Source organism: Felis catus, chromosome A1 (assembly GCF_018350175.1).
Source record: "Felis catus isolate Fca126 chromosome A1, F.catus_Fca126_mat1.0, whole genome shotgun sequence".
Taxonomy (NCBI): domain Eukaryota; kingdom Metazoa; phylum Chordata; class Mammalia; order Carnivora; family Felidae; genus Felis; species Felis catus.
In genome coordinates this window covers 112,578,687-112,606,149 of record NC_058368.1, presented here as the reverse complement: position 1 = coordinate 112,606,149, position 27,463 = coordinate 112,578,687, and the positions used below count along the sequence as shown (strand labels likewise).

The following is a 27,463-nucleotide window of genomic DNA, read 5'->3' as shown; positions in this document are numbered from 1 at the left end:
ACTCCACAGTGAAGGGGGGCTTGTGAGCAGTGTCTTACCTACTGAAAGCAAATGGAGTTGGAGGGGCACGTTGTGTATTAATAATAAACATACCACGGAATCTTTTCAGCTAATGGGTTGAGTTGTGCTGTACTAAAACACAGCGTGCACCCTAAGCCAGGAAGACGGTCATCACTGCCATGGCTGTGAAAAGACTCCACTCAGCACATCATGAGAAAGAGAACTCTCCACCTCCAGTCTCGGGCTTACGCTTTTTCCCTCTTACGTACAAAACTTCTTCAATTGATGAATCCAGAAACCAAAGAACCCTTAATTCTTGAGGTTTTCCTTAAAATAGAAACAAACTTTAACTAGATCCCCTGGCCCTGCCTCAGCCTCAACATTTGCAGAAAACTTCTGAATCCTGTGTTCAGTATGAATTTTACGCACTTGGGTATCTGCTTTTTGGGGGTTTGTGCTTTTCCCCACGAGGACCGGCTCGGGATAAAGATGGTTTTGTTTTGGCTTTACGATTCCAAGTGAAAAGAACCTTACTGAGTCCCAGAAAAGGCATAGATATTCTTTTTTTTTTTTTTTTTTTTTTTAGGCATAGATATTCTTAATAACTTGGGCAACCTGCCTTACTGACTAGGAGAATGTCAAGGAGAAATCTAGCCTAGCAGCCTGACCACTAGCATGGCAAGACCCAGGGCTCTCTGACAGAGGACAGCATGAAGGCAACTTGCTCATTCACTGTTCGGCAAGAAATAAGGTCACTACTCAAACCGAAGAGTCAAGTGGACCACCAGCCCGAGGGCTGAGGACAGGCAACACTGGCCTGCAGGTGTCTCAGGGAGAGAACTTAGCAACCTGCCTGATGACACACAGCACAGCTAGGGACAGAATTCAGGTCCCTTCCATCTGGAAAAACGCTGCCTCTCTCCCCTGAGTCCTCAGGTCTGAGCAGGTGAGCTAGTCACAGGCACAGATGAGCCAGGAACAGGGACTCCCTCCATCTCTGCCAGCTGCTCAGCTCGTGCAAGATTCAGAAGTGTCAGCTACCAGAGTATTTCTAAATCCTGCGATCTCCCAGGAAGCCTCCAACGACTAGCTGGCAAAATCCAAAGTTCACCTCCTGGAGTCTTTCTCACACTTGGCTCTATTCTGGGTGTCTCTTGAGTGTTTCCTCGTACCTCCTCATTTGCTTAAAGAACCAATATCTGCATAATGCATGACAGCTGAGGGCGCAAACCGTCTCCCCCAGCGTGACCGGCGGCCCAGCGTCAGGCATGTGGCATCTCAGGAAGTGGTGTTTTGGCAAAACCTCCCGAGGCCCGGCTGTGTCTGTTGCTGCCTCTGGTCGGAATTTTCCAAGGTGCAGTGGACTTGTCCAACCTGGTCCTGACTCTAAGCCCTGAGGAGAGGACATGACTGGCTAAGGTCACAAAGAAGATGAGGGTAGAGTTGGGCTTAGGACCCTCAAGCAGCACCTATGCATTTTAGATGGCGCTCCCTCCCCCTCCCCCTCCCATTCTCCCTCTCTGTCTCTGTCTCTCTCTCTCTCCTTGGCTTGGCCTGCCACCACTAAGTGTCCTGTTCTTACACCCCAGGGTCAGGATCATGCTATGGGGAGAGGTTAAACAGAGTCAAGCCTGGGTTCCACCAACAGGCAAGGCACCCTCAGAAGAGAGACACCAGGTGCAGGAGGACTCCCGGCCACGGACCGGGCACTCTGCAGAAAAGACGAGCCACAAATACACCAGGCAGGCTGCTTCTGTCCTTGGCCAGGCTTGTTTGACCCTTTCCTTGTGTTCACATTTCAGAAAATCATGAAACGGCTCATTAAAAGATACGTCCTGAAGGCCCAGGTGGATAGAGAAAACGACGAAGTCAATGAAGGTAAGCGAATGGATTGGTTTCCTACAGGCTGTCAGTGGGACGGGGCCTCACCAGGCTAAAGTCAAGGTGTCATCTGCAGGGCTGTGTGCTTGTCTGGAGGCCCTGGCGAGGCCTGGCTGGTTCGGGTGTGGGCAGAAGGAGCTTCCAGGCAGCCGTGGGGCCGGAGGTCTCTGTTCCCTGGCTGCTGTTGGCTGAGGCCACGCCCGACTGCATACAGCCGCCTCATCTCAGAACCAGCCCCCCGGGCACTGAGCCCCTCCTCCAGCTGCCATGTTCCTTCCGCTTCTGTCACCCTGCCTCTTTGACCCTCTCTTCTGTCTTCCCCTTCCACTTTTAAAGACTCACAATCAGACTGGATAATCCAAAATAATCTCCCTATGTAAAGTTGGGTGATGAGTAACCTTAATTACACTTGTGACCCCGGCTCCCTTTTGCCATATAAAGTTATCACACACAGTCCGGACACCAGGGATTAGGACCTGGCCACCTTTTGTCGGGGAGGGGGTTGGTAATAATTCTGCCTCCCACCTCGTGTCCCACGAGTTCCAAAATGGCCCAGAATTCCTCGTTCTGTGAGTGCACATACAGAGAGCTGCAAGCGGCCTCCCCTCCACTTTCAGAACCTGCCACCACCCTGTCTCACTTCCAGGCTCTCAGAATCTGAGAGCTCAAAGTATCCCCCAGCTCAGAATCACTTGTTAACATCGCAGATCCCAGAACCCACCCAGGCCTAATGCATGGGCATCTCTGGTGAGGGGCAGGGGGGGGAGGGGAAAGAGGGGGTGCTTGCAGGGCAGGGGGGGGGGTTGCATTTTGATAAAAGCACCAGGTCATTAGGATGCACACTGAAGTTTGCAGACTACATCATATTCACTGTTTGGGTTATTTTCCAGTCCATTTAATGCAGTTACTCTTAAATGAAAAGCAAACTACCTTAAACCAGGTAATTAATCTTCATGAGACACACAGGACAGATCTGCTCCCTAGAAGCAGCCTCCTCCATGAACAAAGGCATGAAGTCTCACCCTCCTTTGGGCCACGGGGGCTACCCAAAGAGCCTGGTCATGAAGTAACCCTCTGCTTCATCCTGAGGCCATCCAGCATGCAGCCTGAAGATCAACAGTGGCTGAACTCATTCCTGGGCTGACACTGCCTAGGGGCTGAGCGGGAGCCCATCCAGCCGCCCCTACCCCCTACGTGTGGGTCTGAAACGTAAAACGGCCAGCCTGGCAGCCAGCTGTGATTGACAGGAATGTAACTGATTATACAGGTTGGGGCTGCCAAACGTCAGGCCACTGGGGTTGTACCGTGCAGCTGGGGCTCCAGTAAAGCACCCAACGTAAAGGAACTAGGGGACGTATGCATTTGTCAAAAGTGGCCAAACTGTACCTTTAAGATCTTTGCCTTTTCCGTATGTAACACGTGAGGAGAAAAGAGATAGGAATATCAGAAAAGAACATTTGAGCCCTCCTAACTACAAGAGTTCCACAGCCCAAGCCCAGGGGGGTTTCGGCCCACGTGGTTCACTGTGGGAATAAGTGCAAGTTCCCACCTGGTGGTCCCTTGCAATGGAAGGAGGAGGAGGCCTCTGCCGGGTGGTACCACCTGCATGGTGCGGGGGACCCTGCCCCTGTCCCTGTCCCTGTCCGGCTCCATGGCCACATGCACTGTGCTGAGCCATTCCCTTCACGCTGGGGAATTTCTCCTCTCTGCAGATAAAGACAGAACATAACATGGAACATCGTGGAAATGACTGTCCCAGTGAAGGAGGGTGTTGCTCAGAGTCTTGAAATCTGCCTTTAATGGCTCCAAGGCCAACATTCTAACAATCATGATGTGAAATAGGTGCCAGAATAGGAATTCACAACCTGACCTTGACTCCTCTGTCTACCTGAAACCCTTAACAAAGACCTTGACCAGGAATGGGAAGAAGAAGGTTTTAAATGGACGGACATGTCCTTCAGTGGTAGGAGCTGGGTGTTACTTAGATCCAAACACAACCCCCATGCCCTCACCTCTGCCCTTAGTGGGCAACCTGAAATTACCCTGGAAAGATGCATGCCCCCAAACTGATGTGGAAGGCGCCCCTTCAGCCTGCTCGTGCTGACCAAAATCTCATCTGTCCTTGCAGGTGAACTGAAGGAAATCAAGCAAGATATCTCCAGCCTGCGCTACGAGCTTCTGGAAGAGAAATCTCAAGCTACCGGTGAGCTGGCAGACCTGATCCAACAGCTCAGTGAGAAATTTGGAAAGAATTTAAACAAAGACCACCTGCGGGTAAACAAGGGCAAAGACATTTAGCAGCCTGCATCGGCATCTGTGACTTCTACCAGCATTCCCAGGCCAGGATGGATTTCCTAGCCACCAGCCCTGGCGGGGAAGGGTCCTGGGCCCGCTCCTCTAGGACACTAAGGGGACCCATTGGCTCTGTCCTGAGCAGAGTCGCTGACATGTGCAGTATAGTAGCCTGCCTTGACCCAGAACTGTTGTGAATCTAGGCTGTTGGGTAAGAAAGGCCAGCACAGGAGGAGGGGGAGGAAACGCTCCCTGACACGTGAGACCTTTGGTCCAGTCACAGTGACGCATGTCCCTGTGGCCAGCGCAGGAAGAGGCCTTCTTGGATGCACACACATGCCCTCCCACCGCACACGGACCACATCTCTGTCTGTGTCCCAGGAAGACAAACCACCTCATCCCATGCACCCCTTCTCACTCCCTCTCCACCACCTAATCACATCCAAACAGAACCGGGAGGTGACCTGTGATCTATTCTTAAGTGCCAGACGAGAACACAGATAGCCTAATAGCAAAATAGTTCTATTTGTTTATAAAAAAAAAAAAAATTAAAAATCCTAAATCAAAAATTGTACTGTAGGTAGCACTGTTTAGAGAACAACAACAAAATCCAAATGATGTATTTTTACCTTTATTATCTTGTATTTACTATTTTTACCTAAAATGGAAAGAAATAAAATTACCTCATAATAGCCTGTGGAGCCTCCGTCAATGTGCCGCCCTCCTGCCATCCTGTGGCCTGTCTGGAGGTGGCCTTGGAAGCCCATGGGCCAGCACTTCTCTGGGAGGAGAACGGGGCAGGTGTGGAGAGGGAAGGGACCAATCCCCTAAGATCATGCAGCCAGAACGCCTACCTTCTAGCCCTCCTCCTATCCCCAGACCTACTGACCCCAACTTGACCAATGTCAGGAAGGAGGTAAAGAGAACGGTGAGGGAAGTGAAACATTTCCTCCCACCCACCTCTCACCCTCTTTCCCTGTGTGGGAGGAGAACGGGTGCCTGACCCCGCACCCCCACACCTTTCGGGAGGGACCTGAGTGTGAGTGCAGAGAGCGGCCACCAGAGGGAGTCCTAGTCCCAAACAACTCCCATTCAGAGCAGGTTGGAGAAGATGCCCTTGGATTCAGGGAGAGGCCACTGGCCTTACAAGTAATACTAGCCAGATGTAATGAGTGAGCACTTGCTGTGTACCAGGCACTGTGCTGAAAGCTCTCCCGCATCCATCCACTGAACCCTCACAGCAACCCTGTGAGAAGAAAGACGCTCAGGGCCACAAATTCAGATACCTTGCAGATACCCTGGAAGGGCTGTGTGTGTGTGTGTGTGTGTGTGTGTGTGTGTGTGTGTGTGTGTGTGTGTGCGCGCGCGCGCACAGGTGTTTCTTATACATGGATATGTATGAGGGGGCTTCTGTTTCAAGATATAGAGTGCATCTTCAGAGATAAAACACGTTTTACTTAACAGCTGCTCTAGGAAAAGAGCAGATCAGGAGCACCAAATAAAAGTGAGGTTGGTCCCAGCACTGAGGCAGTGGGGTGGACCCTGACAAACAGGGCAGCTGAGCCCTACCGAAAGTGGGCCACAGACACTCAGCCCGGCCCACTGCTGCCATAAAGAATACAGACCCAGGTTTGCCAGATTTTCCCAATTTCTGGGCGTGGAGTAGGGGAGCCCACGTTTGTTGAGCCCCTGGCAGCCAAGAGGAGTGGCTCGAGAAGATGCCCTGAAATGTGGTTTCACACCTGGGCTTTCCTGGCATCATCATCCAACAAGAAGGAAACAGGCGCCTGATGCATACTGTAAGTTTACGGGCCGGGAGCTGTTCACCGGGGGTCCTTGCGAGGGGCCATAGATGGATCTCCAAAACCCTGCAACCCCTCAAGTGCCCAGCATATTGTGTGCTTGTCTTTGTAATGTTGTGTTGTTCTGGACAGCACACCTGCAGTGTGCCCCAAATACTCATCCATGGCCCCTCAAAGCCTGCAGCTGATGACCGACATCATTCAGCGGATGTGTACTGAATCCCTCGTCAACCACTGGGGGTGCAACACATAAGCGTCCAAAGGGGCTCCTTTTTACGCCTGGACTCCGACTACGAAAGCCGATGTGCTTTGTAAGAAGAGCAGTTGATTTATCCAGGGGACAAATTACCAGCACTTCTGGAAGATTTCCTTTCAGATCCCTCACTTATCTTCATCAGAATGCTAATAAACGCTTCAAAGATGCATTATTCAATTTCCCTATCTGCCTTCAACCAGAGGCAGGTGGCAACCCTGCCCGGGATTTGAAAATCCTGGGGTGCCCTTTTCCCTTCAAGCCTAAGCCTCAAATTCTCCCTTTCAGGAGATAAAGAAAAACAAGTCCCACTAAGGAATTAAAAAACGTCAAAGGAAAACTAGCACCATCCATTAGGTTTTTGATGCCACATCTTAGGGGTGAAGGCCGTCCCAGAATGGATTCCAAGCTGCCGGGTAGATGTCGCACAGGAGAGGGACCCCAGGCTCATGGAGAACTGTTGAGAGGCCTTGGAACTGATGGCTGGCAGACCTATCATTTGGAGCTGAGGCAAGAGCTTAGTGATTTTCCAGGCACCGACAACCTCCCTCCCCCACCCCCATCTCCTTGCTCCTGTCGAATGAGCCAGATGAGGGAGGCAGCCGTGGGAGAAATAAAACAGGAGAGTGAAGAATGGAGTCAGAGAAGGGCTCACAGACACGGGAGGAGAAAGGGCCCAGGCCCTCCGTGGAAAGTCCACAGACCCCCAGACTTGCACACTTCCCAAAGCACCCTATCCATCCCCTTGGAGCATGCCGCACAGCTATCCATATAGAAGTCTGTAACTTTCACGTATGCCTGTAACACCTGTCTCCGCTGCTTGCCAGGAAGTTCCATGAGGCGGTCTGGGTCTGTTTTATTCCCACTGTGCGCTGGCACAGGGCCAGAGAGCTGCCACTCCATGAATCATTGCTACGCCCAGTTTTCAAAAATTCCTTCAGATGGCGCCACTGGGCTCTGAAAATGTGAGTTTACAGCAAACACCAGCCATTGTTCTGGGCAGACAAGCAAAACGCTGCAGCTATTTCCCTCCTTGTCACAGCGTGGAAGGAGCTCCAGCTTCCAGTACCCTCTCTTACTACGAAGCTGCTTCAGACTGGGCTGGGACCAGACAATCACAGCACAGACCAGGTGGCGGGGGGGGGGGGGGGGGGTGGATGGACAGGGCGAGGGCTCGGGCCTGGCGGCCCCATCCAGGTCTCTGGGGAACCAGTGGTGAAGCAGAGAGTTCTCCAGTAACTTGTCACTTCTGATGGCTCCTAAGACGACTCGGCAAATCCTAGTGACACATCCTGGACCAAAACCCCCAATTAGTCCCCAGAGCTATTCCTAAAGGATGTGTGCTCACACACTTGAGAAAGCACAGCCTGCCTCCTCTGCCCGTCAAAGTATCTCCCTCCCTCCCTCCCTCCCATGAAGACTGGAAGATGAAACAGTGACTGACACAACCAGGCTAAGGCACATTCCTTAATGGACAGGCAGCTGTGCGAAAGCCCCTCCAAATGGCCGTAGGCCTGGGAAGGCCCAGAAGGACACCTTCAAGTCCACTTGCCCCCAGGAGGCCAAGACTCGTTGCCCTGCTGGGACCTGCTGTGCTGGGACCTGCTGGGAGCACTGGGTGTCCAGTTACAAATAAGCAGCCTCGGGCCCATCACTCCTCAAAGGGTTCATTAAGGCTTGTGAAAAGTGTGGAGGCGGAGGCTCCCAGAGAGTGACAGGAATTAGGAGTCTGATCCTCAGAGGCAAGGAGGCAACGCCCCCATTCTGTTTCTGTGTCTTCCCCTCATCCCTAGGAGGGGAATGTGCTAGAGGGAAGGGACTCCAGGAGAGACACAGGATGTAAATCAGCTCAGGCAACAAAATCCCTTGGGCCTGGCCTGCAGACACAGCAAGGGCCCAGGCTGACCCAGCCTCATCCAGCTCTTGGGAGCGGAGGCCGCCCGAGCCGGCTCTTCCTGGAGGAATCCCCAGCCACTCTTTGCTTGGGGATTTCTCCCTCTGCTTCTCCACTGCAGTCAAGCAGCTGGGAAGTCCCTCTGCTTCCGGGAAGGAAGGATCCAGACACAGGTAATGAATACAGGGGTCCGGGGCTGGGGTTTCCAGAGCCCTGAGTCTTCAAGGAAGGGAGAGACAACTGAGGGAAGAATCACAAAGTTGGAAAGAAATGGCGTTGGAGGAGCATAGGGCTCTCCCGTACCCAGAAACGCCTCCCTGCAACAGGGGTGGGAGAGGGAAGGAGGCCTGGTGCTGAGAACTGAAGGTCAAGGCAGCCTGGCCCTGCCGGTGGAGGAAAAGTACTCCATGCCCACAGACACGGGGCCGGCAACTGGAAGGCCACATCCTCGTCCCAGCCCAGACACCCCCCATCCACGCCCATGGAGGCCGGAGAAGGAAGAAGGAAGGGCTGCCCACCACACCATCCCCCACCCCTGCCTGATTAAGGGCAAAGTACACTCGCAGTACAATATGGTTCAAAAGTGTGGATTCCTTGTCCTCCAAGTGAGTCACAAATAACTGGGTGAGAGGCACCTGGGTGGCTCAGTCAAGGAAGCGTCCGACTTGATTTCGGATCAGGTCATGGTCCCAGGGTTTGTGGGATGGAGCCCCCAAGTTAGGCTCTACGCTGACAGCATAGAGCCTGCTTAGGATTCTCTCTCCCTCTCTCTCTCCCCCTCCCCTGCTCACGCCATCACTGTCTCTGTCTCTCTCTCTCTCTCAAAATAAATAAGTAAACATTAAAAAAGAAAAAGAAAGAACTAGGTCAAGCAAAACCTGCTGTGTCTGGACAGGGACCAGCATCAGCTGTACCCACTGAACAAAGAGGCCCGTGGGTCCTGTGGTGCTGACCCCAGACACACCAGGCCCAGTGGCCCAGTGGCCCCAGCAGTGTGCTGGTAAGCAGAAGGCAGAAAAAGCAACTTAGATCCAAATAAAAGTTTATCAAGACACTTTCAGATGTCTGAGTGTAGATTCGGACGCTCGCTGAGTAGACAACACTTACCACTTTGCCACACCCACCCGAAATCTGTGTGAACTCACAGATCAAGGAGGGGGAAGGCAGGGGTGAGGGGGGCGGGAGGGGCGGCCATGGGGCACATAGGCTTTGTATCCACACTGCCCCACGAGTAGAAACACAATTCGCCACCGCCCCCCACCCCAGGCAGAGGCTGGCACCTGACCCCAACTTAACCAACCCAGCACCCCAGAAACCCAGAAACCACCATGGCCCCAAGCAGGGCAATCACGTTCCTGCCTTGAGATGCACATACACTCGGACACCAAGAAAGAGAAGTCATGTCTTCCTACTGGGGTTGCTGAACAGGGGAATGTGAATGTGAGCCAGCAGCAGGGGACCCCTCCTTGCCTCACAGACAGGGAGTGTCTGGGAAGGAAGTGAAACCAGAGAGGAGGATTAAAGGAGAGGGGAGGAGACAGCAAGAAGGAAGTGAGGGGAGGTAGTGGAGGGGAGAAGGAGGGAGCAGGTGAAAGGTGTCCCCCTAGCGCCCTTCTTCCGGCAGCTCCTCCTTACAGCTGGGGAACTGTTCCAGAAGCCGCCTGAGCTCAGCAGGCAAATAAACCCCACTGCTGAAGAAGCTGGTCTGCACGGAGTTTCTGGACAGCCTTTACATTCCCAGAGTCTGATGGACACAGAAATGACAGGATTTCTTTGCCCCACCCATCCCCTTGGGGCTGTTTGGTGTTTCTGTGGTTAGAGGAGCTGGGCCAGAAACTGACCATTCTGTTTTTCTTGAGATTCAGTGAGGTTCTGACATAGGTGATGGCCTCGAGCTGGTTAAATTGATCAAGGGCAAATCTACAAGACACTGGACGTGAGGGCTGGCCAGGGGCCCAAGCGATGCGAGTACCTCAGGACTGGCGGAATAGGGTGCTCCCCGCTCTGCCCAGGCTCCAGCTCTGAAGAATGCAGATTTGGGACCCTGGACACCTCTGGGATGGGGACCCGGTGAGGCACCTCTCAACGGCTGTGCGGGCAGCAAGTAGTGGGGGAGGCTGAGGAGGGCAACACAGAAACGGGGACAAGGCAATCAACTGGTCACTAGATGTATCATCCTTGTTGGGGGTGGGGGTCAGTACTCAGACATTCTAGAAATAACCAGGAGACACTTTGAGGATGATCAGGTGCTGGCTGGTGAGGTTCCTGCCGCAAATAGGAAATATACAGCCTTATGTTGTAGGTACAGGCTGGGGAAGCGGACTATCTGAGTTACATAGAGACAACTCAATATTGGATGTGGGGGCATTCTTCTGCCTTCCATGAGCACAGGTGATGCAGAGTGCCATGAATCCCGGCAGCTAGGCCACAGACTCAGAGGGTTTTCAGTCTGCTGGTGCCATGGGGATCAGACCTGAGCCGGGTCAGTTTCAGAAAGAGAGAGGAGGTAACTCTTTGGATCATTTCGGTGACAGAACAGAACAGAGCCCCAGGGTTTCGTGCTCAGCTCCAATCAATCACAGGAGACACAATCCAGCAAAACACAGCCTCCGGTGCTTTCCCAACCTGCACAACTAAATCAGAAGCCCTCACAGCCTGGTGAGCCCTGCGGAAGGTGAACATTCTGAGAGCCGAGCTGTGTTTTTAGACACATCTTTACAGGCAAATGCTCACAGCATCGTCACTGTCTGTCACCAACAGCGTGAACAGAATGCGGATTCTGTGCTCCAGCAAAGGCCATGGGGGCTGGGGCCAGAGCTGCTGCTCATGACGGTTCCCCTCCAAAGATACACTCAGACGCGCTTGCTGAGTCCTGGGACTTCTGAACCTCTGTGTCCCCAAGGAGCAGCTCAGGGTGACTGATTTCCATTGGACCGAGGCTGCACCGAGGGGACAGTGTGTATGGATCAGTATTCTAGTCACTCTGGACAGATATTTCAATTCTTCTCCCAAAGGGGAGAAATACCACTTTCCTGATTGTTAAAGACCTCCCAGTGGGTCCTCCCCCTGCAGACACATGACGGGAAAGATTCAGCCCAAGGCGAAACATAAGGGACTGCTTCTGGGAAACGGAGTCAACGGTCTGAGACAAGAGCACAGGTGTGTGAGAGCAAACCATGGGAACGGTCGCTCCACACACACACGGCCCAGGTGTGTGTCACCCACAGGGTGACAGGGCAGAGCCCTGCAGGCCACCACAGGGAGGCGCACTGCCTTCAGGTGATCCTGGAGCAGACAAGGAGGGGGGCATGTCTGTGGCTCCATGAAGATGAAGCCCCGAGGGGGCCCTGTGCAGGGACTCCACGGGGCTCTCTGGAGGCCACCCCCAGAAGGAGGCGGCTGGAACCGATGTCAAAGAGGCAGCAGAGAGGAAAGAAGAGAGCAACTACCTACCTGCCAGGCCTCGGAGTCTCCTCCAACACCCAAGGGCAGAAACCACCATCAGCACGGAGCAGAGGAACCTGGGTCCAGGGAAGCTCCCCAAGTCACACCACCGGCCTCCGGGCCCAGGAAACGGCAGGGCCAGCCGCATGGGGTGCCAGCGCAAAGAGAGCAAGGGGGCACGAGGGCCTGGCCTGGCTGCTTCCCCTGGTCTACGAAGTGTTTGGGTGACTTTCCAAGAAAGCAAGGAAAATGAGGGCCCCGTGAATTAAAACCTCAGTGGCCCCCACGACACGGGCCTCCTGGTCCTCGGGCCCTTGCTTCTGCCCCACCCACATCCGCACTGGCTCGGTCATGTGACCAGCGTGAGCCAACGGGACACGAGCCAGCATAGTGCTAGCAGAGGCTTGATTAGCACGTGCTCACTGGGGCTCATCTCGCGGAAGCCGAGCTGTGTCCCGAAAGGGCTGGGCTACCGTGTGTTGAGAGGCCACGTGGAGAGAAACCTTGGCTCGCTAGAGTGCCTTGCAGTCTAGCTACGCTCCCAGCCGATGCAGCCGCAAGAGAGACTCAGCTGGGTGGAGAAGAGCTGCCCAGCTGAAGCCTATCAACCAAGGAATCATGGCAAGTAAAGTTTGGAGGTGCTATATTCCCCAAGCAGGAGGTAAACAAAGGGACTGAAGGGGAGCCCAGGAACTTTGCACATCATGCCCAGCCCAGCCACAGGAGAGGAACCTCACCCGCTCACCCCAAGAAGGTGACCTAACTCCAAGGACCTCAATTAACAGTGCCTTAGGAATGCAAGTCAGCTGGTGTTCATAATAAAGGCACAATCGGGGTTCCCAACGACTTAGATCGACAGAAAGAAACCCTGTCTCTGTCCACCAGTAGATACCCCCAAAACAGCGCTGGCCTTCTTCTGGAAGGATGACCCTGGTCAGGGCAGCCCTCCCCTCCGCTCATGCGTGGCAGCGTGTGGGGCGCCCAAAGGATGCTGTGGACCCTGGGGGCGCTGGGCAGGCTGCAGGCTCCCTGGAAGGAAAGGAGGCGAGTCCAGCCACAGTTAAGTGGATTGGTGAGATTTTAATAGAAGCGGTGGACAACACAGAGGTGATGTCTCAGGGTAGTCAGTGAATCACTGCCAGCGGACAATGATAACACGCCCTTAGGTTTCCAACCTTACAGGTGTCAGAGCAGTTTCACATCCTTTACCTCTTCTAATTAAAACAACAACCCAGCAAAGTGGGCAGAGGAGAACTCATTATCGTCTTTGCAAAGAAAGAATTGAAGTAGCTCAGGGATCCCACTGAGTAGAACCACTAGGAACTGGAAGTGCAGCCCCTGAGCCCCGTGAACTGGCCTGGGTGCAAGGGGGGTGCCCATGAACACCGGTGAATGGGAAGACTGCCCCTGGGCTGGACCCCAAGTGTCCAAGTGTGGATCTCCAAGTATGGCAGCCTGGGGGAGGAAGGATGCTCCTCGCAGGGCATTTCTCCATGTGTTCTAGAACTCCCTGCCTCAGGAGGACAGCTGTCCTCCTACCTGGCACACTCATTAATGATGTACATCTACAGACTGGAGTGGGGCCTAGCAACCTGTATTTCAAGATGCTCCCAGGTGACTCCAAGGGTCCATCGTGTTTGAATACTAACGCCGCAGAGGGCCCTTTGCCGCATGGCATGGGTATCAGGTTACTTGACTGGTAAGAATGGAAATGGGGCCGGGGACTCATGGTCCAGTGCTCTCACTAAGTCTCCAGTCTTCACCAAGGAGGTGGGACTGATCCAATATTGGAAGGCTCTCTGAGATTTGGGCACGAAGGAAAGATGTAGGGTAAAACGTGGGAGGCACCAAGAAAAAAAAAGGTTGGGGTGAATAACTCAATCCCAGTCTACCCTATGCTTCATATCCATTAATAAACATCATTATGAGGCAAACAGGCATAGCAAAGGGACAGGAAACACTAACAAGGGTTAGGCATAGTAATGTTCTCCAGGGTCTTGTCTTGTTTCCCGGAGGTGAGGAGATGTCATTCTTGCACTGGGGCATGGGCGGGGACTCTGCCCACTCTGTCCTGGGGTCTCCAGATTCACCTGATGTCAGACAGCAGAGCTCAGGTGGACCACCTGCCCGAGTGGGACAGCAGGTTTCCCGGGTGCCCTGGCATCAGACCTCCTCCGTGGGGCCGCTCATCCCCCATGTGGGCGGCTCCTGCCCATGGAGACAGGTGCAGGAGCGAAGCACCCACGATGCACAGTGAGTGCGCATGGGGTGGGAGTAGGGGCGTCCTCTTCTCTTGACCTCACAACTAAGGTCATCATATTTGAGACCCATCTCTTATTTCTTATTTTCACCCTTTCCTTCTCTTGGTGATGGAAGCAGAGCCACTTCCGGTCTTTATCCGGAGGAAATGTGCTGTTGAAGTGTGCTCATAATTGGAGCTGGTAATCTGCTCCTTAATTCTCAGCGTGTTTCCCCCGCTCGGCTCACCGAGCCCCTTCCTGCCTCCTGTTCTATTTTCATCCTGGCCTTCCCAGGTGGGGACTCCTTAAAGGGGCCCAGCTGGCATTCTATCTTTTTCCTTTCTTTCTAAATGGCCCTCACAGAGCCCAAGTGTGGGCCTTTTCCTCCTCATGGTTCAGATCGAGGCTCTGATCAAGGGCTCTGAGGGGCCAGAGAAGCACCTTCCAAGAAAGGACACTATTTTGGGAGTTTGGACAGTGGAAAGGCCCCGCCTACTCACCCTCTGGCTTAGCAGAGCCCAGCTAGGACCCTCCCGCCTGTGGGGGAGGACAGACGTTCTCTCTGAAGCCAAAAATGGTGAGTGTCTCTTCTACCCTGGCTGTCCTCTCAAGTGGGTGCAGAGAGGGTGGAAAAGTGTCCTTGGTGACATCATTGGCGGTGCCATTGTGAATCAGAGCTCTTGGCTCTAGGACTCCCAACTGGGCCCACTCCCTTCCTCTCTCTCCAGGGCCCAGCCCCACCTCCAGCCTGGGCAGGGCCGGGGAGCCAGGGTGCTCCCGAGGGGCTGAGGGAAGCACGTGAGGAGCAAGGACCTCAGAGAGGAGAGAGAAATAAAAAAGCAAATGACTTTTGCTGTTTCATTTTATACCGTTCTTTTTAAAAAATTATTATTCTCATTACAAAAGTAAACCGGAGCCGCTGGAGAAATTTTTCCAAAACCTCAGCACTCAGAAGCAAATGAAAATTGTCTTTAATCCCAGGGCACAGAGATAGTTACTGGGGGTGCCTGTGGTTGGTTCCGCGTATTTATATCAGCCTTCACCCACGAGCTCGAGTGGACAAGGACTGTAACCTTACTTTTCCATTAGCCAGTCTCTGGGAGGAGCCCACCCCACTCTTCCTCTGAGGTGGTAGAGATCTCAGCTCCGGATGCCCACACCCACTCACCTGACACCGTGCTAAATTCTGCGGGCTGCTGGTAAGTGGGCGATCGTCCCATACACAGCCTTCCCCGCGCTGGCATCCGCCAAGCACCTGCTGTCCTATCGGCTTCCTAAAGGTCAGTCCTGGAAGGTGCTGTTGCGTCGACCTTCACCCCCATCCAGAAGACATCCTCCGACGCCTCCACACGGCTTGCGCGTCCTCCCTGGAACGCTGGCTCAGAAGCTCTTCTTCTGTCTTCAAACCATGTGGGAGCCGGAGGAAACCAGCTGTGGCCCCTTGGCACTTCCCGGTAGACAGAGGTGGGTTTGCAGAAACTATTCTACCTTCTTGCACCCGGTGTGGCAGGGGGAGCCAAGCCATCCATACTCTGAAAGCTGCCTCCCTGGGGCTCTATCCAAGAAAGGTATTTATTATCTCCTTCTGTACCCTGATCCTCAAAACCATCCCTTGTTCCTGCCACCCCCCTCAAGGCAGAGAGGTCTCCTTGTCTCCCAACCAACTTCCCACTTCACCCTGCGCCGAGAGCAGGAAGGTCTCCTGTGACGTCGAGGATGGGAACGTTTGCCTTTACACAGCGCTACCGTGTAAGGTGGAGTGGTATACGCACTGCACAAACACGTGCCCCTGAGTGGTGAGGATACGGCAGGAGGCTCCCACCTGCCCTGCCCTGACAAGGAGAAAAGCGCCTTTTTGTAATTCACCCAAAGCTACCATACGTGGCCGGCACAGCCCTGCCCTTAGTCATGATGTCTTGTTCCAAACCTTACAGCCAGGTCTAGACTCGTGAAACTCAAAAGCCAGCCATTTGACTCCTTTGTGAGTTGAGTCCTGCACTGTTTTCCCTTCCCTGAGGCTTCTCATGTCGGGCTGAGTGTTGTCTCCGTCTGCAGGCAAGAATCATAGGTGTCAGGGGCGCCTGGGTGGCGCAGTCGGTTAAGCGTCCGACTTCAGCCAGGTCACGATCTCACGGTCCGTGAGTTCGAGCCCCGCGTCGGGCTCTGGGCTCATGGCTCAGAGCCTGGAGCCTGTTTCCGATTCTGTGTCTCCCTCTCTCTCTGCCCCTCCCCCGTTCATGCTCTGTCTCTCTCTGTCCCAAAAATAAATAAACGTTGAAAAAAAAAAAAGAATCATAGGTGTCAGGAGATGCCTGACGATATCACACACACCCACACACATGCACACGCACACTCCCAGCTCCAATGTCGGATTTGAATCTTTGGGTTTAAGGCCAGAACTTCCATTTAAAAATCTCCCCCAGGTAGGGATGCCTGGGTGGCTCCGACTCCTGATTTCAGCTCAGGCCATGATCTCATGGTTCGTGAGTTTGAGTTCCGCATCGGGTTCTGCACTGATGGTGTAGAGCCTGCTTGGGATTTTCTCTCTCTTTCTCTCTCTTTCTCTCTCTCTCTCTCTCCCTCTCTCTCTGCCCATGCTCACTCTCTCTCTCCCTCTCAAAATAAATAAACTTTAAAAAAAAAAAACTCCCCCAGTGGGTCTGCAGGGGGTCGAGGAGAAGCCACGCCATGAGGAGAACCTGAGACCCAGTCCCTGGAGCACACGGCCCCACAACCCTCAGCTCCCCTTGGAGGGGGTGCTGTGTAAGGGCAGTGTAGGCCATTACGTTTCTCGCCTCGGCGGGTGAGTTCGGTGGGGCTGGATGGTGAATGGTCCTATCTCAGAATGCCCTTGACCTCCCCCCCACCCGCCACGAGCATCTCCTTGTTTTCTCTATTTGGCTCCAGTTGAGATGCTGAGAAAATCCACATCACGCCATCTCTGGGGGAGACGGACCCTAAAGGCTTTCGTAAAGAAGAGCCACCTGACTGGAGTCATTCAGCCCACTTCCCTCATCCAGCAGAGCGAGCCCAGGGCAGCCTCCTCAGGGGGTGGTGGCAGGAGCCCCTTTCCGAGCCACAAGGGTTTGCGGGGACCACACGTGCCTCCCCAGAGGACGGAGGAAGCCTGTGGGGATGAAGACATCCCAAATTCTGACCTGAAAACCCAACCCAGTAGGAGAGCAGGTCAGATTTCTATCGCCTCAGCATAAAATGGCAATGCTAATGTGGTTTCCAATTTCAGTTTTAAAATGCCACTTAAAGGACAGCGTCAGTTCCCTCACTTAAGACTTTTTTAAAATAATCACATTTCCTCATGAATCAGGCCGTGGGCATATCTGTCCTTCCTTCCCTGTCAAGAACTGGCAGAGCAAAAAGGATATTTTCTCAGATCTTTTCATCAGCAGTTGCTGCTTGTTTGGTCTGTAGGTCTTTCTCACTCCTACCCGGCACCCTCTGTCCCTCCTGCCCACGGCCTTGGCCCTGGCCCAGGAAGGCCCCCGCCTCTCCCCTGTGGGGGCACATGGTACCCCCAGTGACAGAGGTGCAGGGAAGACCAGGACGGAAGTGGCCAGGGGCAGGTTTGGAGCAGGGGTAATTGGACTGTAGGGAGGAGTTTATCCAGAATTAAAATTATAGGGACCCCTCATGATTTTATGGGAAAGAAACCAAGTTGTTTAAAAAACAAAACCAAAACGAGATCCTTGAGGAAAAGAAAGAAAACATAATTTCAAACCCTGAAAGGAATATGATCCCAAATATTGTCAATTTGGATTCTCCCCCCTCTTTCTAGGCAAGAATGGAACTCCTTCCCTATAATTTTAAGTATAGGTGGGGGGAGGGACATGAAACTTGAATGTTGTCAAAAGGACATCTCTCCTTTGCCACCTTCCCATTAACTTAAGATGTGACTTCAGAATTTGTGCCCATGAAGACAGGGTGGGCAGAAGGCCCAGGCCAACGGCCAGGGACCCATCGAGAGTCTTCTCTGGAGGATCGGGTTTGCAGGCTTGGCCTGGTCTTTGCGGAAGGAGGTGAGCAGGGAAGGGGTCAGGCCTCTGACGGCCCACGGCCCATGCAGGACTCAGCTCGGGAGCGGGATCCAGAGGCAGAACTCAAGCCCGCACCTGCTGTGGCGCCCCCACCTGGCCCAGCTCCCCAGGGCCCGCCCAGGGTGCTCACTCTGTAGGCAGCTGAGAGAAGGACGTAGTGATGACAGGAGCCGGTGACACCCCTTCCTGGGGCAGGTTGGGCCCCAGCCCCAGGGCTTCTTGAAGCTGCACAGCTGCAGGCCTCAGCCATGCGTGAGGCCACAGGTGCTCCGGAACACTCCACGTACCTCCCAGGTATCCGCTCAGCTGTACCTGAACCATCAGAAGGTTGAGTCCAATGGCCCTTACCAGTCCTTCCTTTGGGGCACCCCCCGCCCCTCCTGTTTCCCACACCCCAGACATCAGGCATCCCTGACCAGTTGGAAGGAGACCAGTCCCTCAGCTTGTCTCTTCTTGGGAACGCTCAGCCTCACAGACCTGGGTCTGCAAGAATGGAAACACCTCTTCCCACCACCTCAAACATGCTGCGGGCAGCATCTCACTTATCAAGGCCTCAAATGCGCTGCATCTACCGGCCAGGCCTTATTTGAGCTCTAAAGGGCTCCGTGTAAAAATAATAAAGGAGGCTGAAAACAGGAATGTTCTAGAACAACCACCCAGACTGAAGGGAAGGCCATAACTTGAGTCCATGAGCTGACTGATGTTGGATGTGTCAACTTTCTACCACCAGTGTCCTGTCCAATTCGTAGCAGGGGGTGGGAGAAGAGGAGAATTCTAAATGGTTACTGTTTGCCTCCAAGATGACTTTTATTTCCTTCTTTACCCTGGTCTGTATTTTCCACCTAACGACCAAACGCTACTTTTATAAGCAGGATTAAAATAAGAGGGAATGAATTTTACTTTACAAAGGTCATTGGGAGCCCCTGTAAGTCGTTGACTCTGGCAGTGACCTGAAGATAATCTGGGCTCGTGCTGGCAGGGACGGGCACCCAGGACAGATGGAGGTGGGTCTCCTTTGAGGTCAACGAAGCTCGAGCTTGCGGGCCCTGGCTCATGTTCACCTGGTCAGGCATTTTTGTAAAACTTGCAAAGGTAAGGCATTTTATGAGGTAAGACTACTGTCTTCCTCTACAACTCCCCTCTACCACCCTGGTCATTCCCAGGAACACGCCCACCACCCGCTCTCTGGGCTCACTCGTGCCAGGACGGGAAGGTACAGGATCAGGGGTGTGGGTGAGGTGTTCCTAAACAGCTGGTAGCAGGAAACATAGATAAGGAAGGGAACCGAGGAAACGTAGGGCGCCAGAAGCCAGTCCGGATTGTTCTTCCACAATTGCTTTGGATCTTTGTCAGCTTTTGAAAATTTCTAATTTAGGGACACCTGGGTGGTTGGTTAAGCGTCCAGCTTCATTCAGCTCAGGTCATGATCTCGCGGTCCGTGAGTTCGAGGGCCACATTGGGCTCTGTGCTGACAGCTCAGAGCCTGGAGCCTGCCTCGGACTCTGCGTCTCCCTCTCTCTCTCTCCCTGCTCCTCCTCCACTCATGCTCAGTCTCTCTCTGTCTCTCAAAAATAGACATTTAAAAAAATAAAATTTGTAATTTATTTTGATTGTTTCTCTTTCTAAGTAAATACTTTAAAACCTCATTTTGTGCTGTCATTCTCAAAGACAGCCCCTAAGATGCACAAGGGCCCCACAAAACCTTGCTCTACCCCTGAGGACAGGCTGCAGAAGGACAGGGAAGGGCAGGAGGCTGCTGTGACGGCAGTGTCTGGTGGGGGGGGGCGGCTTGTACACCCACCATGCAGAAGCAGTCCCTATGGAAATGCCAAAAGCAAGAAGAGAGAGAAGGTCCAGCCGTGACACGCAGCCTGGGGCACTCATGGACCTTACATTGCTGGCCACGAAAACAAGGCACTGACTGTGGGGGGGAGGGTATCTGGACTCTGACCTCGGCCCAGACTCAGGGACCAAAACCCAAGGACGTGACTCTCAGCCTCGGAAGACTCTGAGTCTGAGGCGCACAGTCTAAACCGGCTGTAAACGGCCGGAGACTGCCTGGGTCTCACCCACCCAGGAGAGGGGAAGGGTTAGCCAGGGCCAGGGCTAGGAGAGGGGACTTCTGAGGAGAGGTGACTCTTGCTGGGACTTCAACCCCTGGCACCTGCCTCTGCCTCCACGCCTCCACAGCCCTCTGCAGCGGGCCAGCAGCCCAGCCCAGCCCAGGCAGGGGAAAAATGACTCTACTCCTGACCACCCACGGAGCCCCAGCCCTGCCCCAATCTGTATACATCTTGCCTGACAGGCAACCACTGGCCTGGCTGAGGCAGTTTTAGTCTCAGCCTCTGGCTGCCAGGTCCCTCCCTCCTCTCCATTCCGAGAGACCCCAGGAGGTTCTCCTGTACCTTATTTATTTTATGTATTCTCAGAGAGAGAGAAAGAGCAGGGGAGGGGCAGACAAGGAGACAGCAAATCCCAGGCATGCTCCACACCGTCAGCGCAGAGCCCAACATGGGGCTCAAACCCACAAACCACGAGATCATGACCTAAAGCAAGATGAAGAGTTGGACGCTCAAGTGACTGAGCCACCAGGCACCCCTGACTCCTGTACCTTTAATCCACTGGCATTTCCACCAGTTAATGTCTGCCAGGTACTTCCTGGTGAACCGGAACTGACACAGGGCCCAAGTAGATTTTTCTTCTTGCCACAATCAGAGTAATTAAAGGCGATGAAGAGCCAGTAACTCTTGCATCGTGTGATTCACGCTTTTCCAACGTGCTATCCAAAATGATACTGCGTCTCATCTGATGTACTCATACTCAATCTTAGGAAACACAATTCTAGAAAAGAACCAGCTCTTCCCGAATGAATTCTTGTGCCCTGGCCTCACCACCGAGTTCCAGATCTTTCCATGAAGTAGTTCTCCCTCACTGCCACAGAAGAGGTGGGTTGGGGGGCCTCTTAATGGACCGAACAGACCTTCTCCTTTGAGAAGGGGTCTCCTTGCTGCCTGTCTCTACTTCTGGGCCTGAGGCACCCGCTCTGGTGCCCAATCTCTCCCCAGCATAAACTCACAAACCGGGCACTACCTCCCCCTGGAAATACAGGGGCAAGACCAGAGGACCCAGCCAGATTCCCAGGTGCCCCTGAGCCTGGCTATGGATTCCAAACACCAGCCCTGTTCCCAGCCCTGATGCTCCTTTTGGTACATGCTGGCTCTATCACAGCTTTGGCCTACTTCCCATTCTTGGCCACGATGGTGGCCTGTTCCTCAGCATGCAGCGACCCCACTGTGACTCCACGCCACCTGCACCGGCCGGGTCCAGGCAGCAGGAGGAATGCAGCTTCGCCATCATGCAAACCTCTGTCCTTCCCAGAAAAGCCTAGGTGATCCAGCCGAGGGGGCGGCAACCGGTCACCGTCAGTCTCAGCAGCCCTGGAAGCTTAGTGTCCCTGGGGTCTGCTCAGCTAAAGGGACCCAGATGAGCAGATGAGGTCACAGGTTATTGGATATCAAGGCATGAACCAGTGAGACTTTGTCCAACATGTGGTCCACCAAGAGTCAGAGGCACCCACCACCTGCAGATCCAGACTGGCACCGTCTTCTGGGTGTCCCTGGCCACAACCCCAGCCAGCCCTATGGATCTTTGTCACTGACTCTCTCCATCCCGTCATCCCACAAAAGAACCCGCAGGCCCCCGGCATCAGAGGACAGCGGTTGAGACCCCCTTTCTGGGAGAAGGGCGTCTGGGAGCGTTCTCTTTGCAGCCGGCCTCACGCGCACGCACACCCGGTCCTTTCCCCCAAGTATTCCTCCCCACAGACCAGACGGCAACCCCATGCGGGGCCAGGCCTGACCGTGCCCCAAGCCACTTTCCACTTGGAAAAGTGCTTCCTTTCAAGAGCTGCGCTTAGCCTACTTGCTATTTAGTTCTCAAAAAACGGTCCTTCTAAAATGCAACCTTAATCCGCTAGGCACCGTGGTTGCCAAAGCCATCTGTAAACAAACAGACAAACAAATGGAAAGCACTGCCCAGGGGGCGATGGTTCAAATGAAAAGGTCTGCAAGCAAGGGTATCATCAGCATTCGCGGAGGAACACTCCACAGCCATCACAGCACACAACACACACCAAAAACCATCCCAGCAGCAACAAACCCCAGACAGCAACATTTCACCCCTGACCTTCACCCCCGCCTCTCGGTGCCGCTGAGTGGTTTAATAATAATTCCCTTCACATGCAGAAGAAACAGAAATAGCTTCCCCAAGCGCCACAGGCCGCTCAGCACAGTTGATGAAATCCTGGGGCTCTAATGCTCCCAGGCTCCCAAGTTTCCATTAAGCAGCTGCCAAATGGCTCTATCGTGGCCGGAAAGGCACCCTTGCCTCGCCTGCCTTGGTCCCTCCCCAGACAGGCCAGAGGGGCGGACACGTGTGTCACTCAGCGACCACGTAATGGGAAGAGGTCGCTCTGGGGTCCCGGCCCTGCCACCTCTGCCTGTCAAAGCCAACTCGGATCCCCTTTATGATCTTTTCCGAGACTTAAATGTATGGGTACACAAAGCTCCCTTAATGGAAGGTCGCTCTGGCTTGTGTAACAAGCTGTGTAAACTTCATCTCTGCATTTACTCAGCATCAGCCTTGTTTAATTTCCTGTCCGGGGACGTTCGGGGAACGTGACTGCCCTCCCAGGGCTCTGAACATCTTTTGGAAAAGAAACAGTGCCCTCCCCACTTCGAGACCAAAAGACCCCCAAAAAAGGGCAAGATGCCTTCTCCAACTTTACCAAAAGGCAAGGCAGTTTGACCACATGCTTTTTTGCTGAGTTTCTCATTAGAAGTAGCCTAAGACCGAGTAGACGGGGCGCCTGGGTGGCTTAGTCACTTGGGTGTCTGACTTCGGCTCAGGTCATGATCTCATGGTTTGTGAATCCGAGCCCCACATCGGGCTCTGTGCTGACAGCTCAGAGTCCGGAGCCTGCTTCGGATTCTGTGCCTCCCTCTCTCTCTGCCCTCCCCCTGCTCACACTCTGTCTCTGTCTCTGTCTCCCTCAAAAATAAATAAGTGTTTAAAAAAATTTTTTTAAAGAGGGGACAAGTACAGGCTACAGAATGTCGGCTCCCTTGCATCCTGACCCAGCTGTATGGCCTTGGCACATGGTGTCACTTCTAGAAGTGGCAGCTTCCTCCTTAGGGAAACAGTGGGATGCAACAGTACCTGTCTTCCAGGTCCCTGTGAGGAGAAAGATCACACTGAAGCCCAAGCCGGAGCTCGGCCTGTGGGGAGACGTCCGTGAACGGCAGCTACCGGCACCGCTCTGCCCTCGGAGGCGGTCACGGTAGGGGCGAAGTGCGTGGTGAAGTGAAGTCTGGCTGCCCAGGTTCAAGCCTCAGCCCCACCACCCACAGCCTGCAAGCCCTTGCAAAATGCAATATGATGCTGAAAAGCAGCAGCTGTGGGGAAGGAATGAGCGTGTCGGGGACCCCAGGTTCAGGGATTTCCCCTCCCCCCATCGAGAGCAGCGGTACCGCAGAGAGGCTCCATCCACACCAAACCCTTGGCGGACTCCCCTGCTCCATGCTGGCTTCCTGGATGCTCACAGCGTGTTGCCAGAGCAGGACCAGAAATCACCTACCATAAACCCTCATCTTACAGCCCAAAGGGCTGGAGCCTGCCCTAGACTCTACTTAGGACCTCTCCACTGAGCCGCCCAGACTTCCTGCCCTCGCCTCGTGTCTGACCTGATCTCACGCGTGGGGCAGAGAGGAAGTAGAGACAGCAGGGCCTTGCTACCCCCCCCCCCCCCCCGAACAGAGGCAAAGACGAAATTCCGGGCAAAATCCCAAACCCAACTACTCCAGCCCTGCAATTCAAGCCTCACCGAGACCCAGGGAAATAAGACAGCAGTGGCTTCACCTGGATAAAATCTCTTCCATTCAACCCACACGCTCTCCCTCCCCCTGGCTGACAGCGTCAGTGAGGAAGCCTGTTCTGAGTTCACATAATGTCCCCTGGGACCCTGCTGCCTGAGAAAAATGCTGTCCAAAATAGGTCAGGCCTTCCAAGAGAGGGGAAACCTCCCCTCACCGGAGTCGCCCACTTGCACAGCTACTGCCTCACTTTCTTGTGGTGGCCGTCCTGTGCTGACGTGGGTAAACCCCGCTCCCCTCAGAGCCAGCTTTCCCATCTGGAGAATGAGGGGTTGACCCAAGAAGCATCAGTCGGGCATCAGGGCTCAGCGTCTACACCCTAGGAGGACACTGGGCAGCTCCTCAGAACCCTGGGCAGAAGAGGCGGTGCTGCATCCTGCCAGGTCCTGCTGTCCCCTCCATCCCACACACATCCACCTCCTGGCCCCGGGGGGGGGGGGGGGGGGGGAGGCAGGCGACTAAGAGGGAAGCACTCCGAGCCGGAGGCCTCGCTCAGCAAGCAGTTAAATACCGTGTAGAGTCGGGACTTGGGGCCACAGTTTCGATGTCAGACAAAGAGGTTGCGGAGGTGTTTCTCCCGGGCTGAGATGGGATTTATGGGAATGAGCTCTGGCCAAGATTGGCCTCGCACACCCTGGTTTCTCGTATTGTGGCTGCGGCCAGGTGTGAGGGGCGGTGAGGGCGAGGGGGACTAACTCACTCATCTTTCCCCCTGTTCACTCAGCCAGTGCTCACCAAACTCCCCCATGCACCGCACCCCTTGATGGGATGAGAGACATAGCTATGAACTTAGCTGAGCCTGTGGGAACCTCGGGGGAGTGACCAGGCAACAGAGCTGAGACTACGGCGAGGGGTGAGGTCTCTAGGGTGCAGAACTTCACAGCTTCATGCCCCAGGCCTCTCACCCGCCTCCCGGTAATTCTGGTCCTGTCGGACGATGACAGTCCAGGCTGACCAGTGCTTCTAGAGAAGTGCAGGGGCTACCGTAGCCAGGGCAACACCTCCCATTCTAGTCTGGGGGGGCGGGGGCTTGAACAGTTTCTCAAAGGAAGAGAGGAATTTGGACCAGGAGAACCCCTCAGTCCCCCTGACTGCTCACTTCTGTTCTGGCCACCAAGCCTTTGCCTGGAATGGCAAGGGCAGGTGGGCCATCTCCACTATCACAGCCTCCTCTGCCCCCCTGTGCCAGAGCAGAGCTGGCTCACAGTTCGGGAGGGGGGGGCACATGTGCCCCCAGGGCACAGCTAGAGAGGCGCCTGGGCCCATGCAACCAGTCCCAACTAGTCTCGGAGCGCCTCTGCCACCGCCCGGGGCCTCCCCCAGAGGCAGTGTGCCCTGCCTGCGCTACCCAGCAGCCAGTGGGGCTCCGCGCCCACCCGGCCTCACCGGGAGGGAGGATATCGAGGAGAACGAAAGCAGGTGTCCACGTCCAGCCGCGCCCTGCCTCTGAGTCGGTCTGCTGTCCACAAGTCTGTTTTGCGCGTGTCTCTGTTCACAGGTCTGTAACCGTTTCTTTGCCCGTCAGTCTTTCCGTGACCCTGTTTTTCCTCCCTCCCTCTCTCTGTGTGTCCCTCTGGCCGTAAGTGATGTGAGGCCGGGCCGGGGCAGTAGCAGCGTGTCCCCTCTCGCCCTCATTGGTTGGCAGCCGCTCCCCGGGGGCAGCCGCTGTCAGTCCCGCCCCCCCCCCCCTTCCCGTCCCCCGCCCGGGACCTGAGCGCGCTCAGAGCCGCCTCGGAGCGCAGTCTCCTGCTGAAGACAGGAGCGAAGCAGCCAAAGCGAGTGGGGACAGACTCGCCGCACACCGGACATCTGAACAGGGACTCGCGGCTGCAGGACCGCCTGCTCCGAGACGCAGCAGCCGCGGCGGCGCCGGAGGACTCCCCGCCACCCGCCCTCGGTGCACCTGGCGTCCCGGCGCCGAGCAAGCACCCGAGCTGTGGCCGCACTCCCCGGGCGCCTCCCGCTGCCGCTGCAGCCTGGGGGAGCCCAGAGCCCGGAGCTCAGCAGAGCTGGGGGCCGGAGCCGAGAGCGCGGCTGCAAAACCGCAAGCCGGGTGATTGGGCACCGCGGGTGGCGACGGCAGGACACAGGGAAAGCCCGAGGGTCGCGCACTTGGGGCCGCCCGGCTGCGACCCGCAGGGACGGCAGCTGAGCGCGGAGGCGAGGGAGCGGCGCGGCCCCGGCTGACCCGAAGGCACCGGCTCCCGGTCAGGTGCGCGCAGCAGGGCGGGAGGGGCGCGCCATGGAGGCGCCCGGAGGCGCTGGTCCGCGCGACACCAAGTGAGGCGGCCCGGTCGGGGTCGGCGGCCTCGCGGGTCATGTACGGCGACGTGTTCAACGCCACGGCCGGCCCGGAGGCGGCTGGAGGCGGCGCGCTGGCCCTGGCGGCCACGGTCAAGGCAGAGGGCGCTTTGCCGCTGGAGCTGGCCACGGCGCGCGGCATGCGGGACGGCGCGGCCACAAAGCCCGACCTGCCCACCTACCTGCTGCTCTTCTTCTTGCTGCTGCTGTCTGTGGCGCTCGTCGTCCTCTTCATAGGCTGCCAGCTGCGCCACTCGGCCTTCGCCGCGCTGCCCCACGACCGCTCGCTGCGCGACGCCCGCGCGCCCTGGAAGTCGCGGCCGGTGTAGCTGCGGGGTGAGCCAGAGCCGGCCGGCGCAGTGTCCCGGTCTCACCCCTGGCCGCCGGTAGGAGCGGGGCAGGGCGAGCCCGACGCCGGGGGTCGCTGGCCCCTGGGCACGCCGCGCCCTGATCCAAAGACCCTTTACGACCTCGAGCGGCAAGGCGGGCGTAAAGGGAGTCGGAGGCTTCGCGGGCTGCGTAGGGTCCCGATCCCAACAGCCGCGGGCTTCCAAGGTTCTGATCCCCTGGAGGAGTCTCTTCCCCCTCCCCGGACAGCGGGTCTAGCCGGGGTGCCTTCCTGGAAGACGGCGCGCCAGCCCAGACGCAGGAGCCTTCCCCACCGCCTGCTGACTCCCTTACTTTGCACAACGGAGGGGCAGGCATGGCTCGGCGAGAACGTAACTAGCCAGGGGGGCTGCCTAATCCAGACTCCCTGGCCGGGTGGCTGTCTTCACGCGGCTGCTACCGCCTCTTCCACCCCTCGCCACCGAGGACCCCAGTCCCCCGGGAATCCGAGAGTGAACCCAGCCGGACTTGCAAATAATGGCCTTTGGGGGCTGCGTCCCCTCGGGGAAGTGAGGGGATGCTGACTTTAAGTAGGTCTCGCTCAGGTCCAAGGGTTCAGTTTTCTTTGTGGGCACGGGAGGGGAAGCTAGTCTAGAGGCACAGGGTCGCACCTGCAGCACCCTGTGGTCGGAGATCCGCGTCCCGCCTCTCTAGGGACCACATTTGTACAATAAAACCTCACCGAATTGGACCCAGTGCTGAGTACGCTCTGGTCATTGGTCGCGCCACTTTGGAAAGGGGGTTAAGGGCAGAGCTAGCGGGCAACACTCAAGCTCAATCTGCCTCCTACTTCGCAGTGAGCCAGATCAGTTTTAATGATACTTTCTCCTCTCTAGCTTTTACTCAGCGTCAATCAGGTAGTTGTTCTGCGAAGTGTTTTCTCAGAGCCCCTCTCAAAAAAAAAAAAAAAAAAAAAAAAAAAAAGGAATTGCTGCCTTATCTGCAGAAAAAATTCCCTGTAAAGGCTCCATGGAGACCTTCTCTACA

General features: G+C 55.2%; 2 protein-coding genes and 1 long non-coding RNA gene across 4 annotated transcripts in view; 2 read left to right on the top strand and 1 right to left on the bottom strand.

Moving 5' to 3' along the window:
- Positions 1-4,857, top strand: part of TRPC7 (transient receptor potential cation channel subfamily C member 7) — a 131,114-nt gene extending 126,257 nt beyond the window's left edge. For both annotated transcript variants that reach the window (XM_045059283.1, XM_006927698.4), the window contains exons 10-11: positions 1,803-1,878; positions 4,010-4,857. In XM_045059283.1, the coding sequence (XP_044915218.1) occupies positions 1,803-1,878; positions 4,010-4,179 (246 nt within the window). In that variant the 3' untranslated portion in view covers positions 4,180-4,857. The remainder of the gene's footprint in view (positions 1-1,802; positions 1,879-4,009) is intronic.
- Positions 1-11,914, bottom strand: part of LOC123385926 — a 28,260-nt gene extending 16,346 nt beyond the window's left edge. Inside the window, exon 1 of the long non-coding RNA XR_006599212.1 lies at positions 11,576-11,914. This is a non-coding gene — a long non-coding RNA (uncharacterized LOC123385926). The remainder of the gene's footprint in view (positions 1-11,575) is intronic.
- A 13,573-nt stretch (positions 11,915-25,487) lies between these two features.
- SMIM32 (small integral membrane protein 32) lies at positions 25,488-27,167 on the top strand. The gene has a single exon (XM_045059277.1). The coding sequence runs from the start codon at positions 26,107-26,109 to the stop codon at positions 26,416-26,418; it is 312 nt and encodes a 103-aa protein (XP_044915212.1). The 5' UTR covers positions 25,488-26,106; the 3' UTR covers positions 26,419-27,167.
- Positions 27,168-27,463: the final 296 nt, after the last annotated feature.